Source organism: Larus michahellis, chromosome 1 (assembly GCF_964199755.1).
Source record: "Larus michahellis chromosome 1, bLarMic1.1, whole genome shotgun sequence".
NCBI classification, from domain to species: Eukaryota; Metazoa; Chordata; class Aves; order Charadriiformes; family Laridae; genus Larus; species Larus michahellis.
Window position 1 is genome coordinate 58303178 of NC_133896.1, and position 27879 is coordinate 58331056.

Sequence of the window (27879 nt, forward strand, 5' to 3'; positions counted from 1 at the left end):
TGGAAGAAAGCCCATTTGGCTGGACCTTGGGACTATGCACACCTCATCGCAGGCATCTTGCCTACCCCAAGTCACCAGCGCAATAGGGTCATCCAACGTTGTCTCAGGGCTGAGTAAGAGTCCTTTTGCAGGGCCTCTTGGTGCACTGACTCCCCAGGGAGAGGCTCTCAGTTGAATGGTTGAGTTTCTACAGAGCATGCTGCTCCTCAGACAGATAGAGAGCTCCTTCCCAGTCCATGGTGGCTCTTGCCCATGTTCGCTAGGCTGCGGCAACTTGTGGTGGCACTCCTGCAGCAAGCTGACCTTTCACCACAGGCCACCTGTCGTCCTGGCAGGCTTGTTTAAGAAGAGGAACTGCACACCCCCAAAATAGTCATGGGTGAGAAAAGCATGCCCCTAAACTCCCCCACTCCCTTGTACGCTCCTCTATGTGGAGCTGGCGCAGATACTGCTCCTTTCCAACTTGTGGGGTAATGGTGTGCTGTAAGGGGGGAGGACATTGAAGAGCAAGTATGGTTTTGGGAAGGGCAGCAGCTCCAAGCGGCGGGGGACAAAGGAGAGCATGCTGGGCAACCAAGCAGTTGTCAGCTGCCCTTGCAGTGGTGAGTAGTATCCCACGGCAGGGATCGTAGCAGCGAGCTTTCTTGGCATCAAGGTAGGAGCCTTTCAAGAATAAAAATGAAGTCTCAGGTGAATCAATACAGACTTTTCGTTAGATACAATTTACGATCAACCTTATTTGTTTCCCTGATGCTCAGTAATTAAGAAGGAAAGTTTAGAATAGACTCCTTAAAACTTGGTGATGTGCTGTCACCAGGGAGCAAGGTGAAATAGCTTTTGTTTTAGCCATGGAAAAACTCCTGACAGGGAAGAGCCTGTGTGCCAGCCTAGGTAATATTAACCGTCCTAGACTTAGCAAGGACATGGATCAAGGTCAAAAAGCCTAACAAGGCTGGACACTGTAAAGAGATATACTGACTGTCTGTAAAGAAGCATGGCTTTATGGTTGCAAATGTCATATTTTTTCCTGTTCAGGAAATTTCTGGTGGTAAAGATATTTTGATCCAAAGTATGATTTACAGTAAAATGGGGAAGGATCATCCCGCAAGAGACACCTCACACCATATTTACAAAACAGATTTCATTTAATGAAGAATGGCATAATACTTATTCCTAAAGAACTTGTTATTTGACCCTATTTGCTGTGATTTATCTTCATTATATTGCCATTTTGGTCTTTTATGGTCCTTCTTCTCTAGCATATTCCCATGTGAAGAGGTAACCTGGTGAAGGATAGCTATCTCTCCCTCAGTGGCTTTATACCTAGCTTCTGATACTCACTGTGATATCTGACTTGGGAGCAGGAACGAAGTCAACTTCTGTCAGATGCTGAAGGCCACCAAAGTTGCCAAATTTTTCATGTTTCCTCCACTTTGCTCGCTGGTTCTGGAACCAGATCTGGATACAGGCAAGAAAGAAAAGGCACAGAAATGAACAGGAGATAAAGGAGGATCTGCTCACATCCAACTACTTTCCCTACTCTCTAAGTAAGCATCAGAAAACATTGATCTCCAGCTCAGCAGAACCAGGGGCTGAACCTAAAGGAAAGCATTGGGTTCAACACAGCACGTTTCACACTTTGCATAGCATGCAGGATCTCTGCATTATCACGACAGCGTCTTTTCTCTCATACCTCACAGAAAAACTAGGATCTCCCCGTTCAAGGAAAGACAGTGGGATGGGGTGCAGCAGGTCTGCCAGGGCTCTCCTGGGAAAGCAGACCCTTTCACGGTCAAAGCTTTGCAGTAGTGAAGGCACACAGCATTCTTCTTTCCCTAGGAGCTGTGATTTGTTGCATGACAGGACTCTTTCACCCTGTTCCCAAGTCAATAGACTGGGAAAAAACCCACCTAGATGTTTTGCTGGGGTGCAATAAAAATGTGTCACCAGTGCGAATGTAGTAACAGGGCTCTTCCTATATTTAGCTGGTAACATTTTGAAATTCACGTAAGGGACCTATGCAAAAGACCCAAGAGGATGCCACCTTCGAAATCACTCAGCAGTTGTATGCTATCTGCTATCTCTTTTGCACTGGAAAACAGACAAATAATTTTTTCAAAGGAGTTTCTTTCATCTGTCAGCTGATTTGACCTGTCTGGCTTCTGGCTGAGGCACACAACTATATATTGTGCAGCCACAGTAGTGCATATTGCTGCTTTGTTGTGAAAAGTTGAATCCCCCTTTCATTGTAGTTTCTAGCTGGCTTAGGAACTTACTATTTGACTGTAAACATTTCTTTCTGGGCAAATGATTCATATGAACACAAGGTGTTAGTGATCACAACCAGATGCTGCCGGAGGTAAATACATATGTATTTTAAACCCAATAATGAGCAACTCAATTATTTCTACATCTTTTGCCCAGGAAGTGATGGGAATGTCAGGAGCCCTCTGTTATATTGCTGATAGTTGGCAGTATCTGAGGTTACTGAAAGGACAGTCCTGTTTATCTGGCTTTGCATGTGTTTGAGAACTGCTTAGTCTGTATGAACTGCTCCATTCCCTTTCTACCATGCAAGAGTTATATGGTGAAACAGCACCATAAAAATGACCTCTCTTTAATGCTGACAAAGTGATTGAGGGCAGAGAAGGGACTGAAGCCAAAATTCAGCCTCTGAAGTGTTTCTTCCAAAGTTTGCACATGGGATAAAGTCCTCACTTTCAGGTTTTTTTTCCTTTTTTAATAAAGACAAAGCTGTATTCACAGACCAAACTGCTCTTCTTTGCCCAACCAGCTCTCCAACACCCTTACCCCTAAAATGATTTCTCAGTGCCCACCTTGCATTTCTTTTACTGGGATTTAAACATATTCCTCCATGCTCTGTCTACCACAGATATCAAGCTACTGATATCATTTATTCTCTGCACTCTACTAAACTTCATTTTTCCATTGTTTCTGAGCTATGGCACTGAGACAGAGTACAGTATTCCCAGGTGTGTTCACAAAAGTCACACCAGTGGCTTTAGAGCCACGGACAAGTGCTTCCTTAATCCTGCCTGAGATTTCACAAACGACTCATTTGCCCTCTCAGTGGTCAGCAGGTTGTCCAAGGAAATAAGGACTAAAACAGAATGCAGAGGGAGGGTGTCATGACCCATGTTGTAGAAATGTCCTCTGTTTGTTACTCTGTATGATTGTCCCTTTGTTGTTCTCTTGCAGACACATGAGCAATGATCCAGAGCTTGCTGTAGTGAAGAGTCAGCCTTTTCATTATTTTCCAGTCCTTTAATCTTCTTACCATTTCATAGCACTATCATTAAAGATTTTACTGATTATGCAGTTCACATTCACATTTGTGTTAGTAAATGGTTCCTTTGAAATGTCTTAATTTCCAGTTGGACACATGTTGTGGACCTAGATTTTTGTCTACTAGCACATGCCATTGTGATCTGCTCCGTTTTCTTAATCCAAGCAGGTCCAAGGCAAGGTCCTTACAATGACATGCCCTTTATCAACCAAATACACAGAAACGTAGAAACACAGAATCATAGAATGGTTTGGAAAGGACATTTAATGTTCATCTAGTTCCAACCACCCTGCCACGGACAGGTGCATCTTCCACTAGACCAGGTTGCTCAAAGCCCCATCCAACCTGGCCTTAAACACTTCCAGGGATGGGGCATCCACAATGTCTCTGGGCAACCTGTTCCAGTGCTTCACCACCCTCATTGTAAACAATTTCTTCCTTACCACCAATCTAAATCTGTCCTCTTTCAGTTTAAAACTGCCACCAATAATCTCATCATAAAAAGATGAGTTTGACATCATCTATTTTCAATAAATCAGTGTTCCTAAGCGTTAAATGTATTACCCTTTCTTTAATTCATTAACAGAGACTCATATCGTCTTTATCACTGTTTTGCCAAAAATCAATGTTTGGCTGACAAGCCAGTCATTATCTGGTCATCCTGTTTATCCTTTAAATACTGACATAACATTAACTTTCTTCAAGGCCCTTGGAACTTCTCTTGTGCTCCAGGACTGATTAAATATCAACACTGATGACCCAAAGTGCTTCTCAAGCAGCTTTTTAAGAACTACTGGGGGGAAGTCAACTGGATGTCTGGATTTAAATATATGCATCTGTAACAGCTGCTGTTCAACATTGTCCTATGGACAGTGTTTCGTCATTGTGTGATACTACCACCTTATCTGACATATTTCCAAGGATAGAACATAAATTGTGACTGAACATCTCTGACATTTCTGCATTATCCTTGACAGTCCCACTGTTTATTGTAACAGATCAATATAATTCTTCACTTCTTTCGTTTGTTCTTAATGGACTTTTATTGAGTTTCTGATGATCCTTAATTTTTCTTACCAAAGCTTTGGCCTGTATCCTTCTGCTTTGCTTATTCATTTTTTATAATTTATTGTTTCTAATGTTTACTCATACAACATTCTTCATTTTGTGTTGCATGTAGGCATGCACACCTGCAGGGATATAATTCCATCTAGCCGCTTAAACTGTTTCACGGCAACCATAGCTTTGTTTCTTGATTGGAGGACACAAGCTTTCTGCACATTTATGAAATGTTCCACATGGTTACCCAAGGGTTGCTCACCTTTTTTTCCCCAGTTAAAATATCTCTCTGAGGTGATTTGACTTATGCTGCTTTTACCTTTGTCGAAACTATTATTTCAACATACCAAGAGCATATACGAATTCACTGCACTCTATTTTTTTTTCTCTTTGACAAATGCAATCAATCAAAATTATAACTTATAACTTATAACTTATAACTTATAACTTGTAACCATACCTTGTTAATATAACTTGTAACCAAACTTATAACTTGTACCATAGTTACAGTTCTGTGGCCAGTTTCCATTTATCAGCCAAGATGAGGTCAAATGCAAAATTTCCTGTGCCATGCATAACACTGTCTGAATTGGGAATTTGCCATCTGCGATTCATACACAAGGGGCTTTTTACCTCCTTCATTTACATCTCAGGTTGATGTTTCCCATAATAACCCCACTCCCCCAATTATAAATGATTTTTTAGACAGAAGACTGTCCTGTCTTTCATGTGATTTGCTGTTCTGTTGGGAACACTGACTAGTAGCCCAGCTTGTGCTTTATACCATTGGGAATGAATTGTGGGTGCAGTGATATTGCTAATGGGCTTATTACAGCTATGCTGTTCCAATTTTCCCTGTCACCTAACTATAAAGCAATATCATCATGGTTAGTCGATAGTCCCAGGCATGTCATAGTCAATAAACCGCTCTGTGTTGAACTTTGATTGTTAGAGTGGGATATGTGCATAGAAGTACACTGATCACTCTAGCATTGTGACAAGTAGAGAAACTGCCTTATGCAAAGATCATCACAACAGTGCCTGGTAAACAACACCAAATTCCAATACACAGTGGTATGTATATGTTAATGTAGCAGATTTCATATGCAGTAAACATTTGGGGTCAATTTTGAGCTCAGTCAGCAAGACTACATTACAGCTGGGGGGAGCCGGTTTAGTTTCCACGCACTGAAATTACGGCCAGGGCATTTATAGTCTGCGATATCAAAATACAGAACAGTAAGAAAGCATTTTCATTTGGGCAGTTATTTTTACTTTTTTTGTAACCCTGTAGAAAATGGATGTGGATGACGGTTCATGCTGGATGTACATTAGTCTATAAAAGGTTGATAAATGATTAATAAATATTTTCATAAATGGCTGCTCTGTTGCTACAGAGTCCAACAGGTTGTTCATAATCATCTGTAACTCCTGTTTGCTATGCATTTAGTATGCTTAGAGCTCCTGTTATCCCTTTGATTAATCTCATGTGGTTAGTCCCAGCTAGGTGACAAATACTTTTTTCCCTGTTTGTAGAAAGAGAACAGTGATACTGGCCTCCTCTGTAAGGTAACACAGAGGTCACATATTTCATTATCATTGTCATCCAGGCATAAACTATTAAGAACGTACTCTGAATAAAGTATTGGTGCAGTGAGCATAGCCTTTTGGAGACACAATGTACCTGAACTCTGGCTTCTGGGAGGTTTATCTTTGCTGCCAGTTGATTGCGTATATGGACATCTGGGTAGTGAGTCACTTGGAAAATCTTCTCCAGTTCCTGAAGCTGCTCAGCTGTGAATGTTGTCCGGATTCTCCGTTTCCCTTTCCTCTCAACTGTGCAAGCAAGGAAAAGCGCATCACATTTTATGGGAAAAGGCCACAGGGCCACAAGAAGATTCAGAGATCCATCAATTTCTGTTAATTGCTATGGGATGGCACCTCCAACACTTTCTAGATATCTACTTACCATAGGTGACTGTCTCCTGACCCAGCAGTAAACGTGAATGAACTCTTTTATTGTTCAAGGACTGAGTCAAAAGCGCCCATTTTAAGTGCTAATTCCATTGGTGCACTGCGTGTCAAGAGATACAAAACCCTGTGTATTTTAAACACAGTAGCCCTGCAATGGGTTTGTCATCGAAGTCCTTTAGTGCTGGACCAACCTCTGACCCCTTTTTGCCCCTGTCTGTCACATGCACACATCTGTTGCTAATTTATAATTGCTTATTAACGATTTGTGAAGAAACCCTTAATGCAGATGGAATGAAAGAGTAGATATTCCATTTTGTCTTGGTGCTGTTCTCATGCCTGTAACGAATCACCATCTTTCTTTCAGCTCATAAATTTTCCACCCCTATTTTTTCCTGTCATACTGGTCTTACTAAGCTTTCCTCAAGCCCTGAGGTATTATCTTATTCCATTGTCCCTGTATCGATTTTGATGAATTTACTCCTCCTGTATGCCAACAAGATGAAAGAGTACCCAAACATGTGTGCATATTGTGGAGGGAAGCCAACCATTCCAAACTGACTGACTGCTGCTCTCTTCCCATACCGTTCCTTCGGCAGTATTTAGGGATAGGCAGCAGTTTCACTGCAGTGTGGCATTAAAAATGTAACCTTACAAAGAAAAGTAATGGTATTCTGACTGCACCGTTGTGCGAGGACTTTCTAAACAAGCTTAGCCTTAGGAACTACAAGGCCTTAAAACCCATGGAGCAGCATATGGGGAACTTTGGGTGCTGTGAATTCCAGGGGATTCTTACATTGCGCCGTTCCTTCACCTACTGTGGTGTGACCACACTAAAGACTTCCCGCAGCATTCCTATGCTGTTTTGAAAATGCCCTTCTACACCAGGGTATTTTATTTAGATTATGAACTCTGTATGCCACTTGGTGTAAGTTAGAATAAGGTCTATGTTGCTCTGAAATGATCCTGGTGGGCTTATGTCTTGCAAGAAGGCGGAGAAAGGAGCAGCAGAAGCGAGCTCTAAGGCAGCTGATCTGCAGAACTCATCCCAAGGCTGGAATGTTCTTTCATGCACAAACAGAGTATCTTCTAGTTGACATTGAATGACCAGTGCAAAAAGCCATGGCCGAAGCATTGTGAGTCACAAGGTTTTTTCTACTGAGCTTGGCAAACTGCAGCCTGATAGGAGTATAAAAGTTTTAATATCACTAGTAACTATGATGAGTTTGCTACTCAGTGACCTTGAAGTAATTGGCAATGGCACCACGTTGTTTGAGAAAATGATCTTTTTGAATAACTGCTTTTGGTCTTCCATGCTCTGATGGCAACAAGCAATTCATTCTATGTAACTAGATGCATACGCTTCCTAATGTGAACAGTTAACCCAGAGAAGGTTAGTTTAGTCCCTCAAATAGACTTGGTACTTTTTTCCCCTCTCTTTTGTTCAACCATTAGCATAACCTTTTCCTTTTGGGGATAAAGCAGTGAAAAAGGTAACTAAACACCTTGGCCAATATAAACTGGGCTCTGTGCCAACCAGAAAATGACATTTTTCATTCTGTAATTGAAACTTCATTGTGACTCTGTTGACACAAAAAATAAGGAATACAAAATTCTGTCCACTGACTTGGTAGGAAGGTGCCTAGGACGTGACATCTGGGGACCATTAAGTGAATATATTCCATTGTGAATATTTCATCTTTTCTAAACCTTTCAGGTACTTTGAAAGGAAACCAGTCATGCAAGAATAACTGAGGAGTGTCATTTATCATGAACACTGTCAATACACCCATATCTCAGAAACGACCTAATAAAGCTGATGTCCAATACAGTTAAATCTGTATCATTAGACTTTTCACCAGACTATCAAAGTACTACTCATTAGACTGCAGCACTGGCTTCAGCCCCAAGGGAAAAATGTCATTTACATTGAATCTTGCTGGCATTACTGGGGCAGAGATCTGAAATGAGAAATATTTTTGCGCGTTTTTGCTCAAGATAGCAATGGGCACTCTCTCCTAAGAAACCTTGATTACAAAGTTGCATCTACTTGAACCTTCCCAAAAGGTGGCTGTAAGGGGGATTTATTGCTATGTGGATTAAAAGGGAAATAACAGTGCTGAGAATATGAATCTCAGGAGACTGCATCTCCTGTAGATATGGTAGACACAACAGTCCATAACGGTATGCCTTCTCTGGAAGATTTTTAGCTCACACCTCTCTGTGGGTGGCTGGCCTCCATATCCTCCTGGGAGACACTGCAGACAGCTAGGATTGAGTACAAAGGTGATATTTTGTCAAGCACATCATGTTCTGTCATACAGTAATGAATCTCCCTGCTATATTTCTATTATTACAATGTATGGTATTTATATTTCTCTAGCACAGGGCAATTCATATGGCAGATCCCAATGAGTGAAGTTTGTCCTGGTCTCAGGAATTTGAGGCCTCCTTGAGATGTCCTGTACATCTTCCTGAGCACTGAGCTGAGCTCCTGCCTCTATCCAGGGTAGAAGACTGGCTCCACTAACCTGGGAGAAGCTGCAGTCTACCTACAACATTTCCTGGGTGGAGCAAGAGATCCAAGCTCAAACTGTGACCACATCCTTGTTCCTGTGGTCGCAACTGTACATAAACATCTGGGATGCTGGCAGTGTTCTTGTCCTGCCAGGTTTTGTATGCCCAAGAAGTCTATGTGCCTTCTAGCAATCAGAAAGCCTTCAGGAGAAAGAGAACAAATCTGCCTCCCTCACAGAAGATTTCTGAATTAGCAAAAAAAGACCTTTTTTTAAAAAAAATGTATTAGATTAATGAACTGAAATAAAATTTCATGACTATGCAAAGCAAGAAAGAAACTGTCTACATTTTAAAATATCTCAGATGTTAACTCAGATAAAAAAAATCAAAGTATTTTATAGTATTCTGCATATACAGTGGAATACAGTAACTAATGATTTAGCCCAGTGTAAACCCTTCTGTCTCATACATTAACTAGACCGTATAGAAATGGGATGACTCAAGTGGACCATGATGGGATTAAAGTGAATGCCAAAGACCAGCTGGATCAGGCATCACTGCAGTGGGTACCATACAAAGAGCAATCACTAGTTCTTGCCTGTAAGCACACATGATGACAGCCATCACCTCCTCTTTATAATGTTGAATCGAAGTTAAGGCCAAGAGTTTTAGTGCCCAAAACACAGAATACTACCTGGGTTACAAAGAAATTGTTTGCATTATTAAGCCATGCTAGCTGCAGGACCTCTCCGTAGAGGATATGTTCATACACATCAGAAACAGAGACAAGAATGTGGATATCTATCCTTGGCTACCACCCTAACTACTTGTAGGCACTGGAAGGATGCTTACTGCAGAGTCCATTGGATTAGTCAGCCTACAGATAGACTCAAGAAATCAGCTGTTAAAAGCCATGCAATACCATCTCTATAGGGCCGAGGTGTAGAACAAAGTCAGTACAGATCATGACTCTAGAAGGAGCTGCAAAGTCTACCCTGCAAAGTCTATCCTACAAAGAATTTATGAGAAGACAAAGGCTGTGCACAGCTCGTGAAAGTTTGTGAAGAAACTTTTAGTTGGGCCATCTTACGGTACCTGAGAGCTGGACACACTGCCTTGAACCATACAGTATTTTAAATTGTGCTGGAGATGGGATGGGGAATGGATCTGCCAGATAATGTCTTACTGTACTCTGTCCCACTGACAGCTAAGAAGAGTCCAGGAATAGAGAGCATGGCTTCAGAGAGTACAGGCTTGTGAGTTTCTGGTGTCTCATATCAGCTTCTTTGATATGAAAATGACTCAGATAACTTGGTGATGGGCAAAAGAAACTCCCTATCAGTTCACTCGTACATCCTCCACATTTTACCTTCTTGAAAGGTGAACTGTTTTACAGACAAGACTCTTATGTAAGGGAAGGATCTACACAGTGCTCAGAAGCGTCAATCCTACTGAAACCAGCTTTTTCAAAGCTGAAACTCATCAGATTAAAGAAAATACAATAACATGAGGTCAGCTATGGGCCAGTAGAGACTGAAGGACAGGCTTTGATTTCAACTGGAAATGAAATTAAATAGACTCCTGTGAACTAATCAAGGCTTTTGCCAGTAGGAAATCTAGAATAGGGCATTTTTTGTCTATATGTAATCAGTCATGCTATTTTTTTTTAACTAAGAAAAAATACAAAATACCTAGGACTGTATGTTAACATTTTCTCTTGCAAGATGAAACTTTCTCTGACTGTAGCTTTGATACTTCCCTTTGCCTTGGGACCTCAGCTTAGAGATCCCATAGCAAACAACAGCATTCAGAATTACAGTCTAATAAAGAATGTGGGTGGAAGATATAAGGCTAGAAAGTGTTGCAAGTGTAACGTTGGCTTTACAAACGTAGCTCTAGAGTCTCTGGGGAAATAAAAGCCTGCCTGAGTTTCCTGAGCTATTTCCTATGTAAAAGATGGGGATATTCAAGAACTTTTATGCTCTGTGAAAGTCATTTGCAGGTTAGCTGGCTGCCGAAACCAAGCCTGAAAATAGCAGGCAGCTAAATATGTCAGCTTTTGCAGATGCTTAGAGATACAGCTGTCTGTACATTGCCTTACTGTTGACATTGGAAGGGCCAGATTCCCCACATTGATAAAGCTGTATAGCTCCTTTAAATTCAGTAACAGGCTCCATTTGTCCCCTGCAGGTGTGGCTTTGTTACTAGGTCAGACTTGAAGCAAGTTTAAACATTTGAGTTTGTAGAAATACAGATTCTTCTTGAAGGTGTGCAGTGAAAGGATGAGATCAATGGGTACAAATTGCAGCAAGGAAAATTCTGATAACATAGCAGGAGAAAGGGTTTTCACCATGAAGGTAGTCTGGCGTGGGCCTTGAGAGGCTGAGAAGTCTCCATCCTTGGAGATATTCTAAACTTGACTGGACAAAGGCCTAAGCAGCCTGATTTAAGCTGTCCCTGATTAGAGCTGGGGTTGGACAAGATGGTCTCCAGAGGTCCCTCCTAACTTTGTGATGTGATCCCTGACCTCCAAAAATCCATATGGTTTGAAGCTCCCCCATCATTCCTTTCCTAAAAAGTAAGGGAAGTTAAGCTCAAGGAGTCTGAATTGCAACTGCTTATTTACATAGTTTTAGCTTAGTGTATTATGGCTTATTTTCAGTGCCTTTTAGGTATAACACAGGTACAAGGTATAAGAGATATGAGCCAATCGATACCGAAGACTACTGCTTGTTCCTGAGTTTGCTAAGTAAAAGATAGGCATCTGCAGCAACGCCGTACTTGGGGAAATTTGTTCTGGACTGTAGTCAGTAGTCCAATAACCTACGGTACACCTTGCACTGCTGTTTCTCAGCTGCCCTGTGTACCTGAACCAGATAGATACATGCTACCTCAGTGAAATCTCTGCAATTGTATCTCCCATTTGCACTTACCCATTAGCAGGCTAAGACTGTATCAAGCCTACTTGCTCTCATTACAAGGGTGCACACACTAGAAGGATAAGGAACTAAAACCCCAAGAGAAGGGTTGGAAGTTAGTGCTGGCACATATTTGCTTTGCAGTATGTAGTCTGGGTAGATGAAAACTGGTGGGATCAGTTTATCTTGCTGCAATCCTCTTTGTCATCTCTGGACAGACACCCTCTCACAGTATGCGATAACCAGATCTAAAGATTTTGCTGCTTCTTTGACAAGAAGAGAGAAAGCTGTTACATAAGCAAGCGAGAAACTTGAGCTAAATATCCTCAGAAATGTATTTTTCTGTGTGTAACTAAGTTGACTGTATCATTTGTTTCTCAGAAAGAAACTCAGGGGCGTTGAAAAAGAGCCTCATTATACCTGGTTAAGTTCTGTTTTTTCCTTTTACCCTCTTTAAAAGAAGTTCCTCTCTCTTTTCTTTTTACTTCAGCCAATTACAGATATGTGGGTCTCCCAGCGGCTTCCTTCCCGTGGCTTTTCTGAACATTATTCTCTTGTGGTGACATTCTGCTTGTGGCAGCCAAGCCCACAGCAAAAACAATTGCAACTCTATCAAAGAGTTATTACAAAGTGCTGATGGCATCAAGACAAAACGTGCTTGTCTGTGTACAGAGGTGTGCCCGTGGCAGTCCCTCTCCCAGTTAAAGAGGTGGCTCATGGCTTTCAAAAGAGCTGGCGCTGCAATATTTAGGTGGGAGTATGGCAGTGTGGCTAATCTTTATTAAAGTGGTTTTCCAGCCTTCGTTAAGAAGGACTGGCATAGCCAGCAAGACTGATCCTAATTGGATGGGTACAATGTGCTCCGGATAGAGCCTCCTGCTAGTGAAACACAGCATTTAAAATCCAGCTGCTGGCCGTTCAGGCGTTGCAGAAGTTAAGACAGAGCAGCACGACTTGAACTTTTAAAGGCTTGACTTCCCTCCCTTTAGTCCAAAACTCCTTGACGGAGAGTTGCTTCCGTCCTGGCGCAGAGTACAGTGCCTAATCGCTTGACAGCAAGGCTGAAATGAAGAGAGGTACAGACTTTAGGTACTGTGAGCAGGAATACTAAAAATACCAGACCAGGAACCTGTTTAAGTGAGCTGTGTGGCGGCGGCCGGGGGAATTTCTTAGTCTGCTTGTCAGAGGAATCGGCAAGGAGTAGACAGCTCGTATGAAACCATTCATGTGGACAGTTTGTTGCGGAGGATGGTGCTCGCCATCAGCCTGAGCCCCCGGTGAATTTAACCCTTCTCATCTGCCAGCAAAGAGATAATGGTGTTTACAAACTCTGCTGCCCTGAAATGGTGTTGTGCGTAGCTCTGGCACAGCCAGCCGTCAGCAAAGTATCTGGAGAAGGAAGCACGCCGGCCATGGTTTGAGGGACCCCAACTGACATGGGGATGTGTTAGTCTCCGTCACTTGGTATCAGTTCTATAACCAGGCTAAATGACCTGCACCTTCATGAACTCCTTCAGGTCAAAGTGGATTTGGGGTAAGTATATGTGTAGCTTCCCCGTTCAGCTGAATCTCAGGCTTGAAACTTACTTTCTGTGAATGTTCGTCCACTGACAAACTTCACCTAAAAGACAAGCGAGCAGTGACCAGCCTAACCCAATAACAGTTTTCACTGAGGAAAACAGGTTCTCCACCACTCTCAAACTCTCTTGTCAATGCCTTTGTCAGAAAACAGCCATTTGCCCATGGAGAAAGCTGAGATTATCGCAGGTTGCACAGAGAGCTTGTTTTCTGCTTTATTCCTGCTCTTTGTGGTTATTTGTGCCCGCAAACCTCCAGACATCAATCAGGCATTGTTGTTTACATCCCTGCCTCAGAGTCTGTGCTCCCTCCAAGAAACCATAATTCCATCATTATTTTAGTACGTAGTCTCTGCTGTTTCCCACCTCAGCATAAAGCACTTGCTAATACAGTAGGTAAAAGGCCTGCCCTCAATTTTAAAGAACAGTAATTAAAAGCACCAAATCCCAGAGGTGTAATGCAAAGTTCTCAGACAATTTAGGAAAAGCCAATAAGTACTCGAAAGACCTTTGAAATAAACTTATCAAGACGTGCTATCAACTTTACAAGTGGTCACATTACACATTTTTGACTAGCAGGAACAAATTAACCTCTGGGTCCTGCATAGTGTACCCTTTGGATCCAAAATTCCCAGGAAAGAAGGGGCTGCTGGATGAAAGCATTGAATGCTAACATTTACTTTAAAAAAAAAATAATAATGAAGAAAAAACAGAAACAGAAGTTATGATAGTCCCTCCAACCACTGACAGCTTTGCTTTTTTCAGTGCTTACTTGTATCAGTAAGACTCGTGTGTGAACATAGTCTGGAGGGTGGGAGTAAAGGATTCAGGTTTTGTGCCTTTCATTTAATATCGAGGGTGTGATTATAAGCAGTCAGTCTTCAAAGAGGGAGAAAAACAAAGAACCAGCCTGCAACAATGCCTCAGGTAAACCCACCAAAACAAGGTCAATGGTGTGCTGCATTCCTAAATGTATATAGGAATACTGCACTTCAGAGACACAGGGCTGCAGGGACTATTCACACTGACAAACAGAAGACTGGTAAGACAGCTAACGGCAGCAAAATTATATATATATATATATAGGCATTTATTTTTTATTCCTGCTTTTCATTTAAAATTTCTTCCTTTTGTTTTGCAGGACAATGGGAGGCTTGTGCCCTTTCTCTCAGTCCCCATTGGCATATTCTGGGCAGCCGATAATTATCTGGGATTGTGACTATACAGTGCTTCGTGCTCTCTTGAGTGTTTTCTAAATGCATTAAGATAAGTCAGCATATTGGGGAAAAGACTGTTCTGCTAGAGATAAACCATGCTGTTTCACAGGGATACATGGATTTGACCATATTGTCTACAAATGAACAGTACAAATGAATTTATGGCTTCAAAGAAAACATAAACACTAAGCTAAATATGCCGGCAACTGGCATCAATACAGAGGGTACATGACTTACACTGGAAGTTCTCCAGGACTGAGATCATCTCTCTATTTCCTGTTGTCTTTATGATAATTGCCACCAGAATTTGTCAATATGCTTTGGGAGCAAAGATGCTATCATAATTATAAAACTATTAGATTAATAACAAGATCCTTGAGCTCCCAGTCAGCAATGTGCAGAGGATTTCTTCTATGGAAATATTTGGATGATGTTGATTCAGTATGGCAGCCTCTTCTACAGTGAATAATGGAGACGTGAGCTGCAGGGAACAACATTGTCCAGTTGTTCCCATGGCCTGAAGCCCCCAGTTTCTGGTGGAATTAGGAGCCAGCTCCATTTATGGAAGCCTGAGCTACTTTGTGCTTGAATTATAGCCCAGACAAGAAATCCCACCAGACCAGGCACCTGCCAGTGTCTTAAGGTGATGCTGCTATCTGGCTTCTCCAAGGCGCTGACTGCTCCCTTGCTGGAGCATGACTGGAACCATTATCCATGTGAAATGCTGGGCACACTCATCCCCTGCCTTTGGATGTAAATACTTACAGCGCACACAGACAAACGTATACAATCAAACCCTGCATGTGTAAAAGACATTGTAGGGGAATTTCCCATGAGGATCTGAACTAGGCTGAGATCTTGTATGTGGCAGTCTAGCAGGAGCTGCCACAGGTCGGACAGGTATGGGGGCATGTAATCTGCTTGGGCTCCGGTACTTGGTTGTCACGAACTTGTCAAGTCTCAAGGGTGTCACACAGAGCAGAGAGAAGGAATTAAAAGGAAAGTGGGAGGTCAGTATTTAACTTGGGGGTTTACATGGACATGTTGCTGTGATGCTGACCAACAGCCACAAGAGTTTGCCCTGCTTGTTCTTAAGTTTTGAAGACCCTGGCAGTGATGGTGGTTGCACACAGCAAAATGGCAGCAATTAATAATTTCACAGAGAGCTGGCCCAAGCCAGAGCCTGTACCCACAGCTCCAAAGTAAGGCCTCTATCAGAATGGTCTCCTTCTAAAACGGGTTTTATCAGCGCCGCTGCCAGGAGCCGGGCTTTCAAAAAAAGTTCTGCTGAGCTTCCCATACAGAAGGCCGCAAGTGAAAGCACCCAACATTCAAAACAAAGGCTTCCAAATTCAAATGGGGGTTTAGCAAAATTAAATGCTACCGTCAGAATATCTCTAGCATATGAGGGCTTTTTTCTTTTTTTGCTTACAATGCAGCCTCTAAGTTCAAAGTGCAAGGGCATTGCTTCCTGTAAATGGTTTGTGATAAGGGCATAAATCTGTTCATTTTAAATGACACCGCATTTCTAAACCACTTAGTCGCAGAAGCCATTTTGTGGGAAAACCAAGTTTTTAGGAACACTACAACGTTATGGGCTTGCCTGGAAATATGCTCCAATTCCACACTCAGGGTCACAGTTGGGGTGCTCTTGCTATCTCAATATGCCCATGAAGGACATATTGTCATGGCCTTCTCAACACCTTTCTCCTCCTATCCAAATAAGCACCAGACAAACCCCATCCCTCCCGCCTCCAAGCTGGTTGCATAGCATGCTTGATTTCTTCTGCTCCCTGACAACTATACAGATGTGTATCTGTAGTCAGAGCCCATCCTCACAAATTATGTAGGTGTTTTATATAGATAGAGGCAGTCTGTGAGAAAGGGGTGAGGGAACACCAAGCCAAGGACTTCTGATGTCTTTCACATCGGAAAGCTCTCCGACTGCTGAGATTGCTGCTGTTCCCCTGGGTGTTTGTTGTAGGCATTCTGAGTAGGGGTGTGAGGGAGGTCCTGGGGACACCTCCTTGGCATAGGCTGTGGGCATTTGGTACCTCCTGGGTGCCTTGTTAGAGGACCCATAACTGGCTTATAGGTACCATGTTGAAAGAGCATCTGAAGCATGGCAGAGTCGATAGATATGGAAACAGAAGTCCACTTGCTATCAGCTCGAGCTGTAAGGATTACAGACTGCTCCCATGGATGGCGCCAGTCTATCTCTCCTGCAGGCTCTGCTGCCAACTTCATCTCAGAAAGGGGACTGCAGCCACAGCCAGAGGCAGGAGAAAAAGAGATGCCAGCTCTTCCCCTCTAACATAAAGTGGAGGGAAGAGGCTGAAGTTTATGATGCTGGAAAGGATTTTAAACTCGGGCCTCCAGCTCTCTGCTCAGAATAACACAGTGTGTGCACAGGATCCGAAACATCATTGTTTGTGCACTGCGGGTAAAATGCCAGTCCAGTGCTTTAGGATCCTCCCCCTCCTTTAGCCAGTTTCTATCAAAGGCTCAGCAACTGCAGGAACCAGTAGCCTAGAAAATGGCAGATCATTAAACCTCCGCTTGGTTTCAAAACCCTACTGCCACCAGGGAACAGAGGGATTTTGTTTAAAATGCCTTTAAAATATAAGTTGTCGTTGAAAGAGCCTGCTCAGCTCGGCTCAATTTTGTGCAGATGATTACCGGCTTCCCCTACTGCTTTGCTGATGAGGCTGGTACCAAACGCCGTGCTGGTCAATGAGGCTGCGTGTGGAGTTGGGACACCCGCCTCCCTCCTCTGTCACCCTGTGAAGGCCACATCCCAGCTCTGCTGTGATTCCCCATGGCTGGGGACTCCCTCCTGCATGAAATAGACTCCTTTTTAGCACTCACAGGCAGCTCTGAGTACTAGATACATACTGCCCTGGCTCTCCTGTGAGGACACAACATGATATTGCCCAGCTGCCATCAGCTGCCGGCAGCTTACAGGGCAGAGGCAGGCTAAAACATCCAGTTATCTTACGACACTTCTCTCTGCATCAAGACAGACGCCGTCTCATGCAGGAGGAGGAGGAGGTGACAGTAGCTTGTCACATGGGTCATGTATACCATAGCAGAAGCAGCTGGAACAAGGCTTTCCTTTCAAATCCATTTTACAGAAAGAAATGTTTTCTCTGCCAACTTGCAGAGTATGGTCTGAGGAAGATGTGTGGATCTCAGTGAAGCCAGGTGAGTTACCCTGCATCTGCGGTCACATGAGCCCATTAGGAGTCTGCAATAGACTTAATTGAAATTGCTTTTTTTTTTTTTTTTCTTTCAGGAAGGAGTGAATAATAACAAACTATGCAGGAAACACCTTACTGTTGCTACTGAGAGCCTGTTTTCTGGAGTGTAGTATGGTCATCTGTATTACCCTGTCCTAAAACTCAAAGAACTTAAAGCAGTTTTTGTCACGTGCTACTAATAAATTGCAGTCGGTTTGTTCGGAATTTGTCTTGTTCAGGTCCCATGCATCCTGCTTAGCTTAAAGTCTCTGGGCAACATATTGGCAAAGTATATTTGTACCGTCCTGTGCTTTGTCTAAGCGATTGCTGTCTACCTGTGCTCACAACTAATGAAATTAGCAGACCTACCAACAGGGCCAGGCTTGAAAATTGTGCCCGGCACATCCTGCATGCCAGACCTGTTGCAAATCGACACTTTGCTTCTGCGCATGCGGATGACCTCTTCATCACCTGTGCAGTGGGTCCAAGGTGTACGGAACACATCGAGCTGATTCGGCATGTTCAGCAGCCTCACTCCCTGCGTTGTGCAACTCACGTTTACCAGGAAACTCCATAGATTGCCACCCCAAGTAGGAGGGCAATAAACACCGAAATCACTAAAATTGGTAGGGTTGGCAGGCCTGAGCTAGATCTTTAGCTCAGAGGGTGGGTCTCCATGGCTATGATGGCGAGACTGGAGAACCATCCCTGTGACTCAGACAGGAGCTTAGCAGTAGAAAAATTTGTGACTTATGTTACTCGGTATTGCCATGTACATCATTGTAAGATAACAACTATGTTTTTGGGTACTCTGGGAGACAGTTTGGATATAGAGGCACTCACCATGAAGTGGATGGTCCACTGGGAAATCGCATAGCTGATCTTCCTCTTCCTCGTGTTTTCTTTTGCCCTCCAGGTGTTCACGTGCTGTGTCCTCACCCTGGAGGGAAGCTGGGCTGTCAGTAGGTCTCCTGCAGTGAGCTGTCTGCGTTTTCTTTGCCCTGGCCATGGGTGTAGCACATGTGGCAGGGAGAAGCATTTTGGCTGAAGGTAAGTCACAGTCTAAAAGACTCCTGCTGCTGGAATCTGTGAAGGACACAGCACAAGACAGCTTTGAATAAAGCAACTGTCATTCAGCGCACCTTTTCCAGTTTGTGTGAAAAAAAGAAGCATTGGTGTGATCTAGATACTTTACCATTCAAACCTGATCCCACAGCATCCTCATAGGGAAGCTTAGGAAGAGTGGGTTCGATGAATGGACAGTGGGGTGGATAGATAACTGGTTGAAAGACAGAGCTGAGGGTCGTGATTAGGGGCACAGAGTCTAGTTGGAGGTCAGTGATGAGTGATGTTCCCCAGGGGTCAGTACTGGGTCCAGTCCTCTTCAATATATTCATCAATGGCCTGGCTGAAGGGATAGAGTGCACCCTCAGCAAGTTTGCAGATGACACTTGGGAGAGGTGGCTGACACACCAGAAGGCTGTGCTGCCATACAGAGAGACCTGGACAGGTTGGAGATTTGGGCAGAGAGGAACCTTATGAAATTCAATCAGGGCAAGTGTAGGGTGCTGCACCACCCCATGAATAACCCCATGCACCAGTACAGGTTGGGGGCTGACCTGCTGGAGAGCAGCTCGGTGGAAAGAGATCTGGGAGTCCTGGTGGACAACAGGATGACCATGAGCCAGCAATGTGCCCTTGTGGCCAAAAAGGCCAATGGCATCCCGAGGTGCATCAAGAAGAGTGTGGCCAGCACATCGAGGGAGGTCATCCTCCTCTTCTACTCTGCCCTGGTGAGGCCGCACCTGGACTACTGTGTCCAGTTCTGGGCTCCCCGGTTCAAGAAGGACAGGGAACTGCTGGAGAGGGTGCAGCAAAGGGCTACGAAGATGATCAGGGGACTGGAACGTCTGTCTTATGAAGAAAGGCTGAGGGATTTGGTCTCTTCAGTCTGGAAAAAAGACGGCTGAGGGGGGACCTTATCAACACTTATAAATACTTAAAGGGTAGGTGTCAGGAGGATGGGGCCAGGCTCTTTTCAGTGGTGCCCGGCAACAGGACAAGAGGTAATGGGCACAAACTTGAGCATAGGAAGTTCCACCTAAACAGGAGAGGGAACTTCTTTCCTTTGAGGGTGGCAGAGCACTGGAACAGGCTGCCCAGAGAGGTGGTGGAGTCTCCGACTCTGGAGATATTCAAAACCCGCCTGGACACATTCCTGTGCAACCTGCTATAGGTGACCCTGCTCTGGTGGGGGGGTTGGACTAGATGATCTCCAGAGGTCCCTTCCAACCCCTACCAATCTGTGATTCTGTGATATTTTAAATGGCCTTAATCATTCTGTGCTGTGCATCAACACCAAGATGACCCCATGTTGCAGGGGCATGGTCCTCATGAATTTGACCCCAAAATCTAGCCTGTTCTCCACTTCCTTCCACCTTAAAACTTTCAAACCTTAAAAACACCTTTCATCTTATAACTTTTTTTTGTGGGAGATTTTCAAAAAAGGACTGTGGAAGTCAGGAAACGCAACCAAATGATCAAGAAAGCTCAGCTTCTCTGTTAGTGTCCAAACCAATGGCTGCCTTTTCTGAAGAACTCCAGAATACGGTAGATGTGGAGCTGCTCTGAAAATCTGTCAGCAAGATCGCTGTGGAATTTGCTGTAAGCCAAATGCGTTTGAAAATCTAGTCCTTTCTTAAATGTCCGTGTAGGTTCACCTGCCCTATAGGAAGATGGGCCAGAGAATAGGCTAAATGTCAGTGTCTTCCCTGATTCAGGTCCATTTGTCCTTTCTTCTACACCTGGGCTGCCTGTTGCTCAGATTTAGGCATTGGATAATTCTAAAGGCAGCCTTTGCCCAGGCTGTCAACATTTCCCATCTGCTTTTGTGACAGGTGACACTAGTGATATCTAGGAAGGTAGTGACAGTCATCTTCATGAAATCACAGGCATGCTCTTGTTGACAAGACAAACGTAAGAGAAGTGCATTTTCATGAAGTGCAGCCATAAGGTTTAGATTTGAGCATGAGTGTCACAAACAATGGGAGCTGAAGGTAACCTCAGCAGTCACCAGTGGTGACATGTGCTGGGACACCTGACCCTGAGTGGTGATGAAATTGATCACAGAAGCCACTATCTTTCTTCTGCCATGGTGTCGCCTTATTACTAACACCATCATACCTGTGTGTAGCAGAGGCACTGCAAAGATCTTTCAGATTAGTTTTCTGCCCTCCTGAATGTAGTATGAGTCCTTACTCTTCCTTCTAAAGGTAAGCAGACCTTGCAAAGCCATGCACTGAAATATAACATGCTGGGAAGCCTTGTGGTTCAAGGCAGTGGTCTATCTGTGGCTGTTAGCATCCCAAGAGAGGTATACCGAATACTTCCATTCTCTTACCCGCTCTTTTCCACATTAAAGCCTCACCATAAGCCCCAGTTCTGGGTGCTTTATGCACTGGCTTTGGTAGACGCAATCAAGGCTCAGGCTTGACTCTTCAGACACAAGATAACTGGGTCTGTGCTGCTTTAATGGCAAACCAAGAGTTTGATTTAGTTTTTCTCCATGCCTGGATATCTTTCCTTAGAAAGGCAGAGTAAGAGACAACACATAGGCATAATGGACCCATTGGGGAATTTATGTTCCATGGTTAGCATGACCCTGAAGTGAATGTGACAGCACAGGTTTGCCTAGGCTCTGGGATTTGCAGCGCATGTTCCCCACTCCCCTCTCATATCTAAATAGCAGCAGGTTTGAACCCCAACAAGCTGTACTGGAATAAACTCAATTTTTTAATATATCTTTTACTTCTGGTGCAGTATCTAACATTGGCAAAGCATCTAACTTTTTCGACTTGTCAGAGTTTTATTTTCTGAACAAACAACAAGTTCTATTTGTAAGCAGCCTTGGAGCAATGATAATTATAACATCTGGAGACACAGTGCCCAGTTCTGCCCTCAGTAAAAGCCCACACAATAGGAATTTTACAGAGGGCTGACACTGACATGAAGAAAATGGAGTTACAAGAGCTCTGGAAATTAGCCAAAGCCCCATGTCAATAAAGGATGATTGTTCAAATGTTATCTTTCCAAATTATCACCAATCTTTGGGTAAACTTCTAAACACAATTGCATGTGTCCATCCATGCAGACCTTAAGAACGTGGTCTGAGGTCCACCGCTGTATTTGAGGCATATTGTGCAAAATAGGACTCATTTAATTCCTTTAGGATCAACTAGGTTTGAGTTTTCTGTTGAGAAAACAGATGAGGTTTTGAACAATATTTGTGGGGTAAAGCAGAAGGATAGACCTGGGAGCGGTCACTAGCATGGGGGTGGGGTTAAATTATTTGCTCAAAAACTCAGAGGATATCAGTGTCGGCAAGGGTTCTTAGCCCAGGACTTCTGTCTCAGTCCTCCATCCCTAAATTAAGGACTAGTTGCACTCCCTTGCTAGATATGATGCTGTGAAAATGAATATGTTACAGAATTAACGGTACTTATATCCTACAGTAATGAGGAACATAAGGGTACCTGAGCAAGCTTCTCTTATGGGCAGTGATTAAAGCTTTCTAAGAATTACACTTGCATTTTCTAAACTATAGAAGGCTCTTCAAATGTCTTTATCCTTCATACACAACTTTCCTCCCCAAAATTTTTCTCAAGATGATCACATACCCCAGTGATGAGCACAACCTATATATGTGCATGGATAGAATAATTACAGGCTGAAGAAGAGAAAACAGGGAGGGAATGGAAGACTGTCCTAGGTACACGGGAAAATATCCATGTCTGTGAACTGGAAAGGAGTGGGAGAATCTGTTTGAGATCAAAGAAGAAAATTAGAGTGGCATGAACCTTAAAGAGAGGCTGGAAAAATCAAGGAAGTGTTCTGGAGGATAAGACTGAAGACAGATGTTACTGAGTTTAAAGCACATATCTGTGAGTTAGGAACCCTAAGGTCTAATCCTAATTGCGTTGAAACCTTCTCTGGTCCTTGCTGTCCTGAACAAGCAAGGAGACTGTCTGAAATGGTAACTCTTTAAGTCAGCCAGTAATTTTTGGTGCGTATTCATGTAACTCCAGCAGGGAGCTCTGAAAAATATCTACAAATTGGCATGGGCTAAAATTTCCTCCAGGGAATGCAGTTTTATTTTTTGTTTGTTTGTTTATTTATTTTTTTTCCCAGAGATGGCAATGACATTTCAGCCTGGCACAACATGAGATATTTGTTACTCTTACGCACAGAAATTACTTTGACTTGTGGCTTAAAATGGTCTTTTGGGCTTGACTTTCAGTTGTGTAGGAAAGGATGGGAAAATTCAGTCAAGACGGTAAGATTTCTTTTTGGAAGCAGGAGGTTATTTCAGATGCCATAAGTTACATTTAAGCCTTTTTGTGTAATCACCGGAGACAGACAGACCTGTTGTAGGCATAAGACTTAAGATTTTAGGGTCTTACTAAGGCTATGAACGGGGAAGAGTATCACTGAGAAGTGCAAGCAGCTTTCTATTGTGCTGGTTTTCTCTTTATACCTTGTTTTTTTCTTTTCCTTTTTTTTTTTAGGTTAGGTGGATTGTTTTCCCTTGTAATAGGTGGGGTGAATTGGTGATATTGGCCAGGTGGTATCTGTTCAGTTATATACCTTCAGCTGTTTCCTCTTTTGCAATAAAGCTGGGTGGAGTGTTGCTAAGGATGAAGTAAACAATCACCATATTGACATTTGTGTGTGAATTGGCAGTTGTATTCCTATTAATTTGCATATCCTTAACATAATGGGGCATAACACAGGCAGAATGACAAAATTAAGGTTTCTATTACTTCTTTTACTATTAGTTTCCCAGGTGTAACATCCTCATCCCAAACTCCTTGACTTGATAAAGGGCCTCCTGTTGGTGGAACCTCACTGGTGGAAACTGGGGGGGTAATGAACAATTATTTCAGGTGTACTTTCAAGCACATTGAAATCAAGTTCCCAGGGATTTCAGAAGAAGGAATTCTTCTGAAATAGGCCTGCTAATCTTTGTTTAAAATGAAAGAGTTGGCACTAGGGAGGAGACAAGCATTTGCTGGGTGTTTATTTGTGTCCCTTGCAAATGCCATGGTTACGCTTTCCAGGTGCTGTGACAAAAAGAGGAAAGGAAAAGTATAGACTGAATAGTAAAATGCTTTGTTGTTCACTATTTCTTTTTTAACTTGGTAAGAGTCTTTCAAAAATTCAAAAATTTCAGTAGACTTCTGATCAACAGCTGCAGTTCCATGTCATCTAGTAGTTGTGTTTGCGCAGTAAACTCACAAATAACTAATACTTCAACTGGGAAGTCACATACTCCTGGGAAGAGTGCACACTCCTTATTCCAAGTCCTGCTGGAATTACACTCACGAAAACCTGTGAACTTAGGAGTCAGGCCCAGACATCTTCTCATAAATGATCAAGTCCTGCCCCAGCTTTCCATGAGAGGCTGGCAATGTACATCACAACATCCTTTTTGTTAAAGAATCATAGAATAATTTAGGTTAGAAGCAACTTCTAGAAGTTAGCTGGTCCAGCATCCCTGGGGTTTTTTGTGAAAGGACTCCAGGGTAAGCTTTGTCTATATCCCTCATTTCTGACATTCTGCATCTTCTGGTCCTCTGGTATTACCCATCTCCTCAGCTCTTAATAGCTAGATTTAGACGTCAGGACAAGTATGATCTTGGTACTTAGACTGTCTAGATCAGCACACGAGCTGGATGATACTTTCTGTCCGGGGAATTTACCTTATGGTATGTATGTGTGTGGTGCCAGTTCTTGCTCTCATATGGATCATGGCTTGGCTCAGACGCATACCATACGGGAAATGTTCTTAAAATCCATAGTAAGATATAACTCAGCTCTGACCTGTAGTACTTCCTTCTTTGCTGCTGCTGAACTGTTCTGGGAAAGCAGCTGGATTTGCGTCCCATCCTGGATTTTCCAATAAGTTCTCTAGCTCATTTCACTTCCCTGACCTTGGCCGCACTGAGACAAATTAGATATGGCTGATATTTACACAACTTGTTTAATGCCAGTGTTATATGGCATGAAGTTGAATGACTTTGATGAAATACAGCAATTACCCCAAGATGTACAGCATAGGGTATTGAACTCCTGAAATAAATAAACCTTATCTGCAAAAAGTGGCAGTTCGTCTGTAACAGCAAAGGGTAATAAGCTTAGGTATCTCTTTGGTGTTAGTAAAAAACCAACAATGATAAAGCTTAATTTTCATTCTCTTTTTTAAACACCCTTGATCAATTGCAAAAGCAATGTACAACAACATTTTGGAATATCTCTACAGCTTTCCTGTTTTCCCAGCTCCGGTGACAGCTAAGTGAATCTTCATGTATATATACTATTCCATTATTTTACATTTTTCATTGCCCTAAGTATATTAATCCAACCTTGCTTTCTAGCAAGGGAGAGAAGAGTCACTATATTCTCTTGCTACAGCCACAGCCACTCTTCGGCTAGGCGATGAAGCGAAATCAAAGGCAAGGCCTGGCTGTTTTGCCTGTATTACTTTCAAGGTGAAAAACTGACTGTACTCTCGGGTGGAGCAATTTGGGATGAGCAGTACTGGCAGTGCAGTAATGCAATCCTGGGAACCCACCACGTCCTGCATACAGATTTGTCACACCTTGTGCTTGGAGCGGCACGCTTAGCCGAGACACACAGTGAAACAGGGCTTCAACATATTGATCGTGAAACAGACTTAATATAAAAAGGTCCTGTCTCTGCCATGCTTCTCTGTTCTCAGAGAATAGTCTTATGTTGTTAAAATGCGGCTCTATGGTCCATGTTATGAACAGCACTGACTTCATTTTCAGTGGTGTTATCTGTCTCGCTTTGGATCCAGTGGCACAAAGTCACTGCCATGGTCCCTCTCAAAAGGACTTTCAGCTCACAAAAAATCACTCCCAGAGAGTTCACACCAGCATTTACCCCCTTTTGCAACCTGGCACCTTCAGCTCAGAGGCCCCATTATGCTTGCACCAGCATCAGCTATGTCCTTGTCCACCCCTATAAACTACCAAGCTCTCACTTGTTTCAGGACCATATTTAAAACATGGTCTGCCCTTGTTCAGGTCCGATCTGCAACGGCAGCTTTAGGAAACCTCTAAATGCTGCAGTCCTCCAACTGTACCAGTGATGAAACAGCCAAGAAACACTAGCTGTGGCCATCAGCAACCTCATCTATCTTTGAAGCTGACCCTTTTTTGAGTAGCAGGCTGGATTTCCAGATGACTTCAAGAGGTCCCATTCAACCTCAGTAATCCTATGGTTCAGTGAAAATACAGCAGCACGCCATCGCTCTTCCCCATACACAGGTTTCCATGGAAAGCCACGGGTACTGGCACAAAGGCAGTGGTTATATACTCAGCCCCAATGCTTGGGGCTCCCACGGCTGTGAGATGTGTTGTGCGCTGGTGCTGCCCCATCATCAGGAAACAAGCTCTGTACAGAGTGAGTGAAGTTACCCCGTGTCAGAAGTGAACAAGAAAAGTCCAGGTCTTGTGCAAAGCATGGCGGAGAGGCAGCATTAGTGGGACTGGGCTTGAACCCAGCTGGTGACTAATGTTACACAAGTGAGTGTGGTGCTCACTTCACTGCAGTTTCTTTCCCGATTTAGGTTTGGTTTGCTTTCCAGTCCAGGTGAGTATCCAGTTCAGACATAAAGAGTTGAAACTATGCGAACAAGCAACGGTCACTTGGACTGCCAGGCTTTTGGAAAAAGACTCTTTCCCTTACTGCTGGATGGTTCATCCAGTGCCCTGGGAAATGGGGACCTGATCCATGAAAGGATCTCTCTGTGTTAAAAAATATAAAGTGTAGCATTAAGCTTTGTTGAAAGCAGTTGAGCAAGAAGTGAGTGACAATTTTCTGTCAAAACTACAGGTCATTTTTCAGTTAAGTGGATGTGTTTGTATACATAAAACATCTCCTTTTCATGAAAGATATAGATTAAAAAAGAAGAAGAAATACTGGATCCAGAAAATGTTGGCCATTGGTCTTTGTTTAAGGAAAGAAAGAGACAATTTCTGTGGGAGTAAGAGTTCACTCAAGGCCAAAGTAACTAAACTGAGGAAACTGAAGTCAAAAAGGCTAATGCACTTGCTGGTTTGCTAAGATAGAAGTCACGCTAGTTTTCTACTAGCTGGTTTTATTCAGCTCATGAAAGGACCTAGTGTCCATGATGATAAGGAGAAATGATTAAACACAAATGCCTTCTCTTTTGTTGTTCCAGCAATTGAGTTCTAACACTCCTTAGCTACCATTACCCTTGCAGACCATTTCTCCTGCTTGAGGATGAATGGTTGGATTTTTCTGAAAATGGTACTGATATGAGATTTGGCTGTAATTCTAGACAGCAGTCAGCTCTTAATATAAGTGAAACTCCAACAACTTCTTTAAGCGGCAGCAGTTTTAGGCTAGCTTCCTGAGTTTGAATGCCTGTCCTTCCTTATGACAGGCGATTCTTTTTTCTTTTTTTTTTTTTTTTTAATAACAACAGTATTGTTTTTTAAAGAGAAAGGCACTAGGATGTTGTATTTGTTTACTATAAGTACTTCTTATTGTTACTGAAGAGATCTATCTGCAATAACTGATCAGGTTGCATACCCACATCTCCAATGACACAGGGGCTTCATAATGTACAAAATCCCACCAAAGGCTGGCAGCAGAGCCCAGTCTACTGTGATATCAAAAGTAAATTATTTTTTAAAGATTATTTCTGTATATATAATGAATGATTTGTACCTGATTAGGGAAATCCCAGATTCCTACAAAAACTAAAGAATACAAATTCTGCATAATCATACGGGGTAGTTTTAGGGGTTAAAAAGAAAGGACCATTTTCATTAAGTGTTATAACTGGTACTTACCAAAGGCCAGTGGTGACCCTGCTTTCAGGGCTGGAGGTCTCTCAATGTAGTTACTTCTGTTCCTGGTTTCAATGCTCACGGCGGTGCTAGCAGAAGGTTTCTTTAAGATCTCCTCAATGGAAAAGGACAGGCTGGGCTTCCCCTGGCTGGCACACACCCGGTGGTCTGTCAT

At 43.0% G+C, this 27879-nt stretch overlaps 1 protein-coding gene across 1 annotated transcript; it reads right to left on the reverse strand.

Annotated features, from left to right (window-relative positions):
• Positions 1 to 426: 426 nt before the first annotated feature.
• Positions 427 to 27879, reverse strand: ISX (intestine specific homeobox). Its single transcript, XM_074572528.1, has 5 exons — positions 27708 to 27879; positions 18649 to 18891; positions 6051 to 6202; positions 1342 to 1458; positions 427 to 663 (listed from the first exon to the last, which is right to left on the reverse strand). The coding sequence occupies exons 1-5, from the start codon at positions 27877 to 27879 to the stop codon at positions 427 to 429; spliced, it is 921 nt and encodes a 306-aa protein (XP_074428629.1).

Excerpts from the sequence above, each read along its gene's own strand:
- ISX (XM_074572528.1), bottom strand. The coding sequence starts at position 27,879 with ATGACAGACCACCGGGTGTGTGCCAGCCAGGGGAAGCCCAGCCTGTCC. Across the intron at positions 6,203-18,648 it reads AGTGGACCATCCACTTCATG|TTGAGAGGAAAGGGAAACGG; the intron begins GTGAGTGCCTCT and ends TTGCTTGCACAG. Across the intron at positions 664-1,341 it reads CTCCCAAGTCAGATATCACA|GCTCCTACCTTGATGCCAAG; the intron begins GTGAGTATCAGA and ends TATTCTTGAAAG.